The sequence below is a fragment of the Phoxinus phoxinus genome, assembly GCF_949152265.1.
Source record: "Phoxinus phoxinus genome assembly, chromosome: 7".
In the NCBI taxonomy this organism is placed as follows: Eukaryota; Metazoa; Chordata; class Actinopteri; order Cypriniformes; family Leuciscidae; genus Phoxinus; species Phoxinus phoxinus.
In genome coordinates this window covers 20,167,308-20,180,853 of record NC_136882.1, presented here as the reverse complement: position 1 = coordinate 20,180,853, position 13,546 = coordinate 20,167,308, and the positions used below count along the sequence as shown (strand labels likewise).

Below are 13,546 nucleotides of genomic sequence, written 5' to 3'. Positions count from 1 at the left end.
AAACTGTATCCATGTTTTTAACTATTGGGATGGGTGCATCAATAACAATGGCATTCCAGACACGCGAGATGTGAAAATGCCCGCCGGCGATCCAAAAATAGAAATGGTGTACAGTATTTTATGATGTCAGAGACCACCCTGAATCAAACCAAGGGCGTCAGTACAGTGGAAAAGTACACAAACTTCAAAAGACGAACGCTGACACGTTTACGACATAATGAGATGCCTTGATCTGCTTGAGATCCCACACAAGAGTGGGAGAAAAAAAACAGCATTTTTTTTTCTAATGCAAATTCCTTAACTGCTGATGTTTTCATAGCTCTTCTAATTTCATAACAGTTGTGAAATATCATCCTCTTCCGTCGGAATCAAAGTCCCTTTAAGGCAAGCCAGTTCATTTGGCGGCCATGTTGACAATGCCCCCTGGCAGCTTTTTTTGTTTTGATGTAGGTAGTAAACATTCAAGTACAGCTCTTATGTACCAGAATTGGGGGAACAAATAAATCTTGTTCAAATCAGTAATAAATTGCACAATAATCATATATTTGTCTCAAATCAAACTATCAAAAAGACGATTGCTTCTTTTAACTGAAAAAGGCAATTTATGGTTTCTCCTATTCATTATACAAGAGTGGTTAATTTAGCCTCTTTATAATCTGTCTTGATGACATATCAAGCAAGCACTTTAGTAAATAATATTATATCAGTAAAAAAAAAGAAATACTCGTCATTGTCAATCACATCATGCATTATTCATTATATACATCTATCCACAGACACAAACTGGCCAGTGTGCAACTTTCACATGATGGGAATGCTGTCAACAGAGGTCATCTGCCACTGTTTGCTTTCAGACAGACGTTCTGACGTGTTCCCTCAACATTGACTGCGTAAGAGCTGGCTGAGGTTTACTGTAGATACTGTAGCCAGCTGCATTAATGAATCTCAGTTTGTTGAAGGAAGTGTTCAGTGGACATACTGACCCGATACACAGTTAAAAGACTGTGAATGTGGCTGTATATAATTACAACATTTAAGTAAAACAAGTAAAACAGGGCACTATTGATGGGCTAAATGTCCTGGACTCACCTCCACCTCAATGGTTTCGTTCAGCTTTTTACAAGTGGCTGAGATGGTCTCTGTGGTGCCAAATTCAAAGTACCACAACTTGTTTTTCATCCTGAAGAGAGAGAGAGAACAAAAATAGTCAAAAGTTAAACAAAGAATTTAAACAACAGTTTTATCCTCTGTGGAATATTCTGTGCGCAGGGACATCTCAACATTGAATTACACTGTATTAAACTGGTGGGGACATTAAATATAAAACATTTATGGGAAGTTATAAAGAATAAAAGATTCTGCACAAAATTATCTAATTTTGGGGGGCGAATAATTTTGTACAGGGGTTGTTTAGAACGAATTATATATTTTTTCTTCGATTTTCATCAACTTTACGTTCTCTGAATCACTCAAATGTGTATTAAAGGGATAGTGTCATTATTAATGTCCTGGCTCTTCCAAGCTCTATAATGGCCGCGTGGAGCACTTTTATGATGGATATATGGACTTTTATGGACTTCAAAACAGAAACAGCCATTCACTGCATTTATAAAGCTTGGACGAGCCAGGACATTTTTTTATATAACTCCGATTGTATCCGTCTGAAAGAAGAAAGTCATACACCTAGGATGACTGGAGGGTGAGTAAATCATGGGCTAATTTTCATTTTATGGAAAACAATTACTATGGAAGTCAGTTGCTACCGTCAACTGTTCATAAGAAATAGAAAGAAACTCGTACAGGTTTGGAACAACATGAGGGTGAGTAAATGATTACAATATTTTTGGGTGAACTATCCCTTTAATAAACGTTCTATAATAGTTTACTGATGCCTTTGATAAACTGTTTTCATAAAAACATTTAATTAAATTGTTCTCGGCAGCAAAATGGTCAAGGGGGTTGAATCATTTTGATTGCAACTGTATGTATTAACCTGGAGAACATGTGTACAGTTTTTGCTCATTTTAAGTCAAAACTGAAATGTTAACATGGCAAAAAGCCGACACCTGTACGTCTAAATGTTCTTAGATGACCTCAAAAGAGTAATTGATAAATTAGTAATAGTGCACATTGCACAACATGATTTAGAACTCAACATCACAAGCTCAGTCATAATGAACACACGACAGAAATGATGACTCAACGTGCAGCTGGTCTATCCTTGGAACAACAAACAAGTTTGCGTTTACACACCCCAATGTTAATGCTGGCGTGAAAATAAATATTATGGGATGAACAGAGCCTTGGGCTGTCAACGGATAAAAGACAACCGCTCTCTGATCTAACTCTGATCAAAAATGTACTTCATTTGCAACCACACATAACATGAATTTACAAAAGTCTTGTTTAGTTTAGTAGCGGAATTATTATTTAAAGCATCACATTTTTACAATTTCATTAATCAAGGAAAGCATACAGAACTCTTAGACGGTAAATCCACAATTCATTTAAATCTAAAGTGTTCAAAGGTTTGAGATCAGTAAACTTTTTCTTTTTTAAAGAAATTAAAAAGAAATTCAGCAAGGACACATTCAATTAATCAAAAGTGTCAGTAAATACATTTATAATGTTACAAAAGGTTTCTATTTCAAATAAATGTTGTTCTTTTGAACTTTCTATTCATAAAAGAATCGTGCAAAAAGGTATCGCAGTTTACACAAGAATATTAAGCACCACAACTGTTTTCAACATTGACAATAATAAGAAAAATGTTTCTTGAGAATTCTGATTTCTGAAGGATTATGTGACACTGAAGACTGGAGTAATGATGCTGAAAATTTAGCTTTGCCATCACAGGAATAAATGACATTGTAAAACATTTCTAAATAGAAAACATGTATTCTAAATTGTAATAATATATCAAAATATTACTGTTTTTACAAATAAAAGACTTCTTTCAAAAAACTTTTAACCCCAAACTATTGAACGGTAGTGAACTTGTAAATTAAACAGGCCTAACTCTGTCACAATCATTTTAATTAAACAAAATGAAAAAAAAAATGTGTTTAACACGATTCAGTCTGTCTAGTCTTACCAATTACAATCTTTGCTCATTCTTGAGGACACCGTTGAGGTTATGGTTAGGACCAAGGGGCCTTTGGGCCAGTTCATTTTGCCACCCTCTGCCCTTCCCCTGGCCTTCTGAAATATTGATATGCTACAAGGAAAGCTGAGGCAGACAGGTGTGAGAGGACATGAGCGACAGTGAACTTGGCCTCAGCTTCCATAAAGAAACCAGAGCCACCATCGGCAACCTGAGCACAATCTGACATTAACGCTTCCTGGGACACTGAGAGGAGCCAGCTGAGGACAACCGACGGTGCCAAATATATCACAGAAGGATATGGCAAATCTAAAATGAAGACCTTATGCTTCAGCTCAGTGTATATATATATGAGATTAAAAAAACACTAATAAAAAAACGGATTTGCAACACTGGGACCCTATCAATTCTCTCTCTGCTGAGCATGTTGCATTTTCACTTCGGTTATTATGAAACAGGGCAATTTACACTCATCAGATGGTGACAGCCAGTGACAAGGCCCTGCAAAGGGGTGTTCTGCTGATAATGACAACACTATTGTTTGCATAATAGACACCATGCAATGGGGGCTTCTCCAGGCCCACAAGGGATGGACACAAGAGCAAACATCAGTATCAACTATATAAAGCACGTAATCCGCTGAGGTTCAGGAACAAGAGCCAGAAGTACAAGTGATGGCTGACATAAGTTAATGATTGATACACGCTTATGAGTCTCTCACATTCATGTTTTTTTTTATGTTTAACAAATTAAGCTTGAGGAAAATGCTTTGATGCTTCATGTTTGATGTCAAATTATGCAAATGCATTGTGAAAAGAAATTCAGACAGTACAAGTCTGTCGTCAATGACCTGGAATAAAGCATGGTATAATGTTATTGTTCTCAGGTTTTCAATACTTAAAAACAGTGTTGGGGAAGCAATGTTGATTTTTCCTCCTTCAATCGGAGCAGTTTTAATAGCACAAAAACACTTTTGACAGCACTAAATTGCAAATTTGAACAATTATTTAAACAAAATATGATATTCATTTATCATTTATAACTTATTATATAATATTGAATCATGTATATATGTCCTGTGTTTGATTCCCAGGGAATTCATGAATTGCTAAAATGTATGTATTTTCAATGCATTAATGAAGTCAGTTTGTTTAGAAAAGTGTGTTCAATTCCTAAATGTAAATAATAATATAAATTACAGAGTAAAAAAAACTGGTGATGAACAGCAGCAGTACATTTTCTTTCTTTCTTTTAATTGAATCAGACTTCCCAGGTGTTATGCCAATAACAGACATTTTAGGGCAGTGTGAGTGTTTGACTCAGTTTGCTCCGCTGTAATGCAATATGTAATGCAATACAATGTGACAAAAATAGCAATGCAGAGTTTTGTTGTGATATTCTGCTACTTGTTTGAAAAAATTTAGCTTGTTACTGGAAAAGCTACTCTGTTTTGAAAACAGACGAGCCACTGTCACGCTACTGAAAAGTAAAGTACTGTTAAGTCGGTGTGTTGCTACTGTTCCTTTAAAACTTCATTCTGTTGTCCTCTCCCTCAGTTAAACTCCAGCAACTTGCTACCTCCATTCTGTCAAATTAAGGGATTATGAGCAGATTTGAGCTCACAATTAAACCCGCACTGTGTTCTCAACAGGGTCAAGCTGCCTAACCCAATTAGCTAACTTTCATCTGAGAAGCTCTAGAAAACAATTATTATAATAATAAAACAATCAGCCATGGGTTTCTCTTTCCACACCACCTCCAGTGGAAGTTTGATGCGGGAAAAAAGTTCTGTTAGCATCCTGTTAGAAGAAGCAAATCATCTTCTGAGCTTTGCAAAGGCCTGGAGGAAGCTATAGGGACTAAAGGCTTCATGCAGAATCATTTTAAGTTGAGTGTTTTCTGCCGTCGAACAAGACTTGTGCTTTAAATCTGGATCAGCACATAGAGATGTAGATGTTAAGGGTCAGCGAACCTTTGAATTTAACCAACACATTCCTCAAACGCAATCACACACCCTGCTGGTCATCGAACTAAGATAACCATCTCCCATAATCCCTTCAGAGACTGATGACTTTTTGACCCGTGAGCTCGCCGGCCCTGTATCACTGTGGCAATCAGTCACAACGCAGCTCAGTTCTTATCCTGCTGATCGGGACTCTGATACAGACTTTGACTGACAGCTCAAATGGGAGTGATTTTAAGGACGGGGGTGCTGTAGAGGGAGGAGGGCAGTTGGGGGTTAAAGATAAGATGTGATGAACCTCTTGTGATGGGAACAAGAGAAGAAAGGCTGCAGTGTGAACATCTCCACTGTAATCTGGCAAGGCTGAGCATCATGTCAGATGGATCAATGTGACTGCTTTCCATCAGAACACTCTGAACTCAGTTGTGTCTTTCATTAGTTCTGTTGTCTCTGAAAAGCACTTTAAAAACACTTGCAACAACATTAATGACATTGATAATAATGTTAAATATAATTTATATTATACACATTTATTTATCAAGATACATAACTGTTAATAATATAACTAATATAATAATGGTATTATTATTTAAACGTTCATTTTTAATTACGATTCATTATTAATCTCTTATTCTATTTCTTGATCTGACAAATCTTTTCTGAAAAGCACTTTGTGAACAATGTTGTAAAATGTTTTACACAAATAAAATGGATAATAATATAATTTTTTTAATTATATGAATAACTATCCAATAAAGATGATACTACAGCGCAAAACAACAACTAATTTTTAAATATTTATTTTTGAATTCCAGGCATACTATAGTTCATTTGTTGATCTGACTCATTTCTTCTGAAAATCACTTTGTAAACAAGGTTGTAAAAAGTTGTATCAAATAAAATGAATAATAATACAAATTATAAAAAAATAATATTATTATGAATAAATATAATACTAATGACTAAAAAACTAATTTAATTATATAATAATAATGATTATTGTTATTGTTGTTGTTATTATTATACCATTTATTTTGTGTTGTGGCATCTTTATAGGTGGGGTCAAATGAACATTTTACAGCAGTTAGTTCAGCACATCTTCAGCTATAGCTTTATGACTAGTCTGATTCCAGGTAGCTCATGCTCCTCCACGGTCTGTCTGTGACCTGCTCCACAGCAAGGGTGTGTGTGTGTGTGCGTGTGTGTGTGTGTGTGTGTGTGTGTGGGAAGGAGGGTCAGGGCAGGGGGTACGTTCTGTTGGGCTGCTCTATTGGCAGCAGCCAGAGGCAGTGAGGAAGGGAAGCATATATTTATCCCTCCCCACCACGGGCATGGAGCAGCAGGGAACAACAGGTTCCAGAACACAGCCACGCTGGGTTTCTGCTGAGCCCCGGCACACACACATATGTGCACGCGGAGGGATTTGCGCACATGCACACCCACGCACGCATACGGTCCTTGCACTAAAATACACAACGAATTGGCCACCGCATACACACACAGTACACAAACATCCTTACTCACATAGACATAACCTAGACACCTTCTTAGGGGTTATGAAACACATGCTCACATGCTGAGCAGACAGACGGCAGCTTGGGTCAGGACCATATTTGGCCCTTTCCTCTATCGGTCACATGATCGTGTTGTAACAGTACAGTTTCATCTCATGACATGTATTACCTTAATTAACTAATTTAACCGGGAAGAGAAAGTTGATAAATTCACAAAAGAAGTCTTTTTATTCATTTATTCAATATCTTAATTTCTCTTTTTCTACTGTATAACATAATGCAAGATTTATGTGTCATTTTTAACCAATGACAAATGATCAAAACCTCTGTTATAAAGACCCTGATATTTGAAAGCTGACAGAAAATTACAAAACGTACATTCTTACAGGGTTTTTCACCCAGAAGTGTATTTCAGCTATACCTGCAAAAGTAACTGTCACACACAACAGATTGACTATTTTTGTATGAACTTGTAATGTCTCTGCAAAAAACAATCATAAAAAAGCAGAAAAAACCCCACTAATGTTTTACTGCAGGACAAATGAGGAGTCATAGCAGACAAATGTATTTCAGAGCACAGCTGTTAATGGCATGTTTAATGCCACATTTGATTTTTATAGTGCAAAGAACATGCTGCAGAGTAAAAAGGGACATCTACCTGACCCTAAACAGCACATGGTGAAAGCCCAATGCTTTTCACAGATCAATGTGAACATACAGTAGCCTAACTGACTTCCCTGTCGGCCACTTGCATGCTGATAATCAATAAATGGCTCTTTGAGGCACACATAAATGCATTTTAATGCAACCCCCACCCCTCACTGACTGCCACATACAAAGTATTTGTGAAGTATTCATTCAGAAATGTAATAATTCGACATTAATAATTCAACTGAGCTGTTTCTCTTGCAAATTTTACCATTATAACTACAGTAGAGCTTTAATGGCTGGAGATGACAAGGTTTGGAATTTATATTATTTATGGATATTATTTGTGGGGAAAAAAATGGTTAAGACAATTATTGCTACTACTTTAAACACAATAAAATAACATGAGATGGCCTCAAATGGATTTCAGATTATTAATTTTTTATCTTATGCAGTACATTATCTATTGACAGTCATGGCTAATACCGAATGTTCTTTAATGTTAATAATGTTAAATGTTTTTCATTTATTATAGATTTTCTTTTTTATCACCGTTACAGGAACCTTTTCTTTCTGTAGCTGTAGTTTTGTAGCGCTGCTACACTGCATAAGAAACAGTTATGCCAATAAAATACTTTGAAATTGGTGTTCAAAAGAAAACATTACAAAACTAAAGGAATAAAGTGTGGGAATGTAATCCACCACGATATTAGGAGAAACAAGATCCCCCCCCCCATGTGCCCCCACTCTGTGTTCAACCCTACCTCTCATCTTCTTGCCATTGTTTTCTTGAGAAACTGACTTAGAAGGCTTTTTTCTTTTCTATGGGGCAATTTGACACCTCTTAATCCAAAACTTCCTCTGGCTGCCCCGTTGGGAGGTGCGGACACAGAGGCTCGGGTCCATTGTGCATTCGCGGTCATTAACACCTGGGCTGCGGGTTCCCTGTAGACCAACTACTGACACAGATCGCTGAGCACCGAGGCGAGAGAAGTCACACGTATTCCCCCCGCGTATCCCACGGCACTGTGGGAATGCATGTGGATGTTAACACATGCACTTATATATAAACACATTTAACTTTTAACCAAGTGCATGATTATGCTGTTCTGTCCTCTGTTTCCACAGGAGTGAAGTATAACAGGTGGACAGAAACATGTCACATGCACAGGTTCATTGAGGATAAATCATGCAACTCCATGGCAACCATCATTTATGTACCATCTGGTGACACGTTGCCTCTGAGAGCGCATTCTCGAAACCTAAAAACACTGAGCACAGCCCTCATTAGAAAGCTGTAGATTGGCAGATGCACTGGCTAGCTATTCTAAATCTGCAGAACAAAGAAAAGCAGATGAAGCATTTGGTTTGGCAGTGTTTTATATTATGTTTCTGGGTGACTCACTCTGGGATTAAACACTGAATGATTTAAATAGGCTGAGGACATAATTCCATTATTCTTATTTTGGGCTCTCTGTCCGTCAATCACTTAACTGCAAATGAGCCACATTTGAATGAAGCTTGCAATGAGGGAGACTAGAAACCCAGCATTGTGGAGAAACCACGGGACGTTTGGCATCACATTGCACCGTTTTTAATGTGCTGTGGAAATCTAGGTGCATGAATTATGAACAACTGAAACATTAACTAGTTAATTCAGCCAGGCAGGTCCCATAATTCAGATCGTGTATGAGTCATTAGGGACTTATTTAAAAAAAAAAAGTCATTAAAAAGCTGTGCTGCCGTGACAGGTTCTCACTCAAATACAGTAAACTGAGTGGTGGTGGGTGTCATCCATCTTTATGTAAACCCCAGCATCCCCAGAGTTTTACAGCAGAGCTCTGTATACAGGACCCATTCTCTGTCATATCATGAATATGATCTACAGTACTTGTCACTGCCACTCAAACACACTTCCTGTGGCACAGTTTTACAGATTCTGTTAGCAAAAAGGCAACAGAAAATGCCTAACATTCATTTAAATAGCTAATAATCCCTTGAGCATTATATAGCAGTTAGTTCTGGTCCTTTAATCTGATTGGTGTTCGAAGAGTCAGCACAGGGACTCTTCTTTGTTTGAATAGACCTTATTCAGAGCAGCTCCATGACAGGCATGAAAGTGAGGCTGTGAGGGATAGACTTACTGTTATTTCAATGGAATATGGTGTGTATAAAGCTCCATGATCACTTATAGTTTTCCACAGCTCAAGCTGTCTGGAGTTTTTTGTCTACTGATTTTTATCTGTATCCAATTTCTTGGAAAGATATTTTTACGTCAGCAGAACAATCCAAAAACACATGAAATAACTGAACAACTAGACGGTGGGCCGAGGGTCCGTATCTACTTTACTTTTCGAAATGGATGATCCCCATGGAGGGAGAACCCGGATTTGTAAAGTTGGGACGGTTGTTTTATTTATATATTTATTTGTTTCCATCAGGCACTTTTCAACCTACTAAAGAGATGTATGTATATCTCCCGCGGCCTCGCTTTCATTCCCATTAAAAATCAAAGATGGTGCTGCTGTGAATAAGGTCTATTGACTGAAAGTGGAGCGATACATACAGCAGGGAAGCATTGATTTTAAAATGATGACCGATATTTATGAGCCAATAATTATTTTTATGGTATGGTTGATAACCAATAAATGGCTGATATCTAAATAAAATGAAAGACTAAAAGCTAAATTCAAGCATTTCAAATGTCAAAAGTTATTATAGGAATTACAACATTATAATGTACAGTATGGCAAATGGATATTGAATTTGAGATTTGCTACTATGGATTCCATTCAACAGTGTTATCAAATTATTAGCATTTTTAAAGATGAACTTTAGGAGTGTTAGATGATAACAAAGGACATCTAAAATGTTAATATGACAAAGAATATCCAATGAACAATTAAAAATTAAGGTAACAATGAGATGTGTTTCAATTTTCAGCATCATTCCTCCAGTCTTCAGTGTCACACGATCCATCATAAATCATTCTAATATGCTGGTTTGGTGCTCAAGAAACTTTTCTTAATGTTGAAAACAGTTGTTCTGTTTAATATTTTTGTGGAAAAATGTACATACATTTATTTTTAAGTGTAAAAAGAATAGCATTTATTTGAAATCAAATCTTTTGTAACATTAAAAATGTCTTTACTGTCATTTTTGATCACTTTAATATCCTTAAAATCCTTCACTATAACTTAATATTAAATATCAGCCCTTTTGGAACACTGTTTGTCCAATCACATCAGATTATGCAACCAATAACAGTTGCATAAATCTCAATATTTGTGCTGCCTTATTGAGTTGCTTTGAATGGTGAGAAAATGAATGGCAATCTAAAATGGCAATCTAAAATGCCTGGAGTCTTACCAAGCTAGACCACTGACCCTTAACAAAAAAGCCTCATTCTTTCAGAGCGCTTCCCGGCCAAGGGCTACGCAAGCTTTTTACAACATTTCTCAATAGAGGCATCAACTAACAGAATAGAGAACAGTACAACGGACTTGAAAGAGATCCACATCAAAGGGAGCTGGGAATGGCTACTGTAAAGTGCACCAGAGGCTCTGAGGGACTTTTTCTTAAGATAAAACATGTTTTATGGAGCTGTTAGAGCCGACGCAAAGTGCTGTACTAGGGTCAGTTTTAGCAGTTATCCTTTTATTGCTGGGAGACTGACGAAGGCTTATTGTAAACTACAAATATCTCAGAGCAATGATGATTTCACTACTGTCCTTTCTCATGCTGAATTACCTCGCTAAAGTCGTCATGACCCATTCTACCTGCTCATCTCAACCATTTCTCTCTCCTCCTTACTTAAATTGACACAATTTAGTGGAGATAATAGTAGAGGGTTCAAATTAGACCGTATCTTTTCTACCCTACCACTCTAAATGGATACTCTAAAGAATACATTACCGGTTTACCTTCCACCGCTGAGGCAGAGATGCGTTGCATAACATTTAATTAAGAAACTCCATTCAAACGGACTCTACTTGAGTTAGCAAAGCAATCGAAACAGTCAGGCAGCCGACATTGTGCTAGATCTGACACCGACACAAGCAGATTGAAGAGGCGAATAACACCGAATGGTGATTCATCAGATATTTTTCACGCTAAAAAAGAAGTCTCTTTTTGAAGGTCAAATAATACAACTTCCATTTGAACTGATTTGACATAAAATTGATAGAGAAAAGTATAAATAGTGTGTTTAGACCAAAGTCAAAGATGTTAAAATACAAAAAGAGTGGAAGTTTGCGCATGATGCAGTAAAGTGAAACTTTATATAGAGAATAAAAGGGCTTACATTTTGGTCCAATGAGTTTTCAGTGTGGACGGGGCTATGCTGCATGACTCATGAAAAGTAACCAATGTCGTGTTGTTAATTGTCTGTCAAAATCTCAGTAAAGGTTTTAGTTCCCTCTCAGATGTTACCTCAAACTTATATTTTTTTCTCCTTTCTTTGCACTTGTGTCATTCATCTGCAGTTTTTTTTTACTGAAATTCCCATTGGCATTTTCTCCATATGCTCATAAACAAACATGCATGTTCTCTTACCTGCTGTTAAATTTCTCTGGATGTTTTTCTCTCATTAAGTGAAAGCGATGCGCTATGGATGCGTCCTGAAAGGGGACACAGAAAACAGGAAACACAGATTAACTGGCTCTTTTTGCTAAACATATAAAACTGTTTTAAGTCTCAGGCTAATGAGCTACAGACAGTGGATGGCTGATGGAGCGCCCATCCTAAATCAAGTGCTCAGAATCAGGACTGAGAGGAAACGGCAGCCCTAGGCCATACAGCAAAGCCATAAAGCTGTTCAGACATGACCCAGACAATGTGGCACAGCCATTCCTGCTAACACTGATCAATGTTTAACCCTCTATGGAATGGCAACAAATTATTTTCATAAAAATTAAATCAGAAAAAAAACCTCTAACTAATTGCTAGAATTAAAAGGACATTAATGAAGACATTGTTTGTAGGATCACCCACAGGGAACACACATGCTGAGATGCTCCTTAAATTTATGAAGATAACTAAATTTTTTCTGCCGATTTGATACATTCAATATGTTTTTTCTGTTCACAAATCAACATTGTATAGTATAGTAATAGAGGAAAATCAAGGAAAAAAAGATATATATATATATATATATTTTTTTTTTTTACCGTTTCATTACCTTGCACTCCAGTGGAATTGCACTTGAATCAAATGGCATCAATTATATTACTGCAGTGCTTTGTTTATTTTGAACTGTTGATTATAATGCTCATATTAAAAATAATTGTGAAGGCTAATGAGTCAAGTGAATGTACACCACTGATTGGGATCTGTAAGATTGTTTTATGTATTCCTGATGGCAAAGCGGAATTTTTATCAGCATCATTACGTCAGTCTTTAGTGTCAAATTATCCTTCAGAAATCATTCTATTATGCTGATTTGTTTCTTATTATTTTGATTATTCGCTTCTAATTATTTGTTGATTCGATCCTTTTTAGGTCTATTTGCCTATGTTTATGTCAAAATAGCCATCACTAGAACATAATGGCCCGGTTTCACATGACTTACATGTAGATTAAGCCAGTATTAGGCCTTAGTTCAATTAGGGCATTTATAAGTAGCTTTTATTTTATAAGTAGTAGCATTTATAAGTAGCTTTAATAAACGTGCCTTAGAAAAAAAAACATTACTGGTGTGCATTTTGAGACAAAACAATGGCAATGATATATTTTAAGATATGTCAGCAAATTGCTATCAGTTAAAACAGCTCAAACATGCATTTTAGTCTGGGACTATCTGGGAATATCATTGAGTGTTAAAGTGAAACCTAGTGGCTCACTGAGTTTATAGACTGATGATTTCAAATTGGTGCTAGAGAGGTGATTTTCTCTCTGGTGCAATAAAAATAGCCATGCCTAGAAAACGAGAGCTTCTCGGGTATTAACAGGCCCCTGTTTCACATCATGAGCTCATGTGCTTTGGGGGAGGGATCTGCTTGTCAGTTCTGTTGCTGTGGCCCGAGGGGAAGATGATTGTGCAGATAGGCCTGTTGGACAAAGTACACAATTCTGGAAATGGGGCCACAGCTCTAGAGTCCCTGACGAAAAAATAAATATATAAATAAATACAGCGGAGCTGGATGCATAAGAGATGGTATCAGCAGGAAAGAGGCTTTCCAGGAATGCCAGAAGATGATGGGGGGAGGGGGAGGAGTCAAAGAATAGGACACTGAAGTCCAGAAAATGAACAGTTGTGCTAAGACAAGTAACAACCAACCGTTTACATCGGTAGTGTGTACTTCATCATACTTATCCACA

The 13,546-nt window shown here is 36.9% G+C and overlaps 1 protein-coding gene across 4 annotated transcripts in view; it reads right to left on the bottom strand.

The window, feature by feature from the left end:
• The window catches only part of dgkg (diacylglycerol kinase, gamma), a 113,648-nt gene that overhangs the window by 19,364 nt on the left and 80,738 nt on the right, over nucleotides 1-13,546 (bottom strand). For 3 of the 4 annotated variants that reach the window (XM_079618112.1, XM_079618110.1, XM_079618111.1), the window contains 2 exons: nucleotides 11,783-11,847; nucleotides 1,090-1,180 (listed from right to left, as the gene is read on the bottom strand). In XM_079618112.1, the coding sequence (XP_079474238.1) occupies nucleotides 1,090-1,180; nucleotides 11,783-11,847 (156 nt within the window). Of the gene's footprint in view, nucleotides 1-1,089; nucleotides 1,181-8,123; nucleotides 8,255-11,782; nucleotides 11,848-13,546 lie in introns of those variants that run through there. The other variant, XM_079618113.1, reaches the window with a different exon arrangement.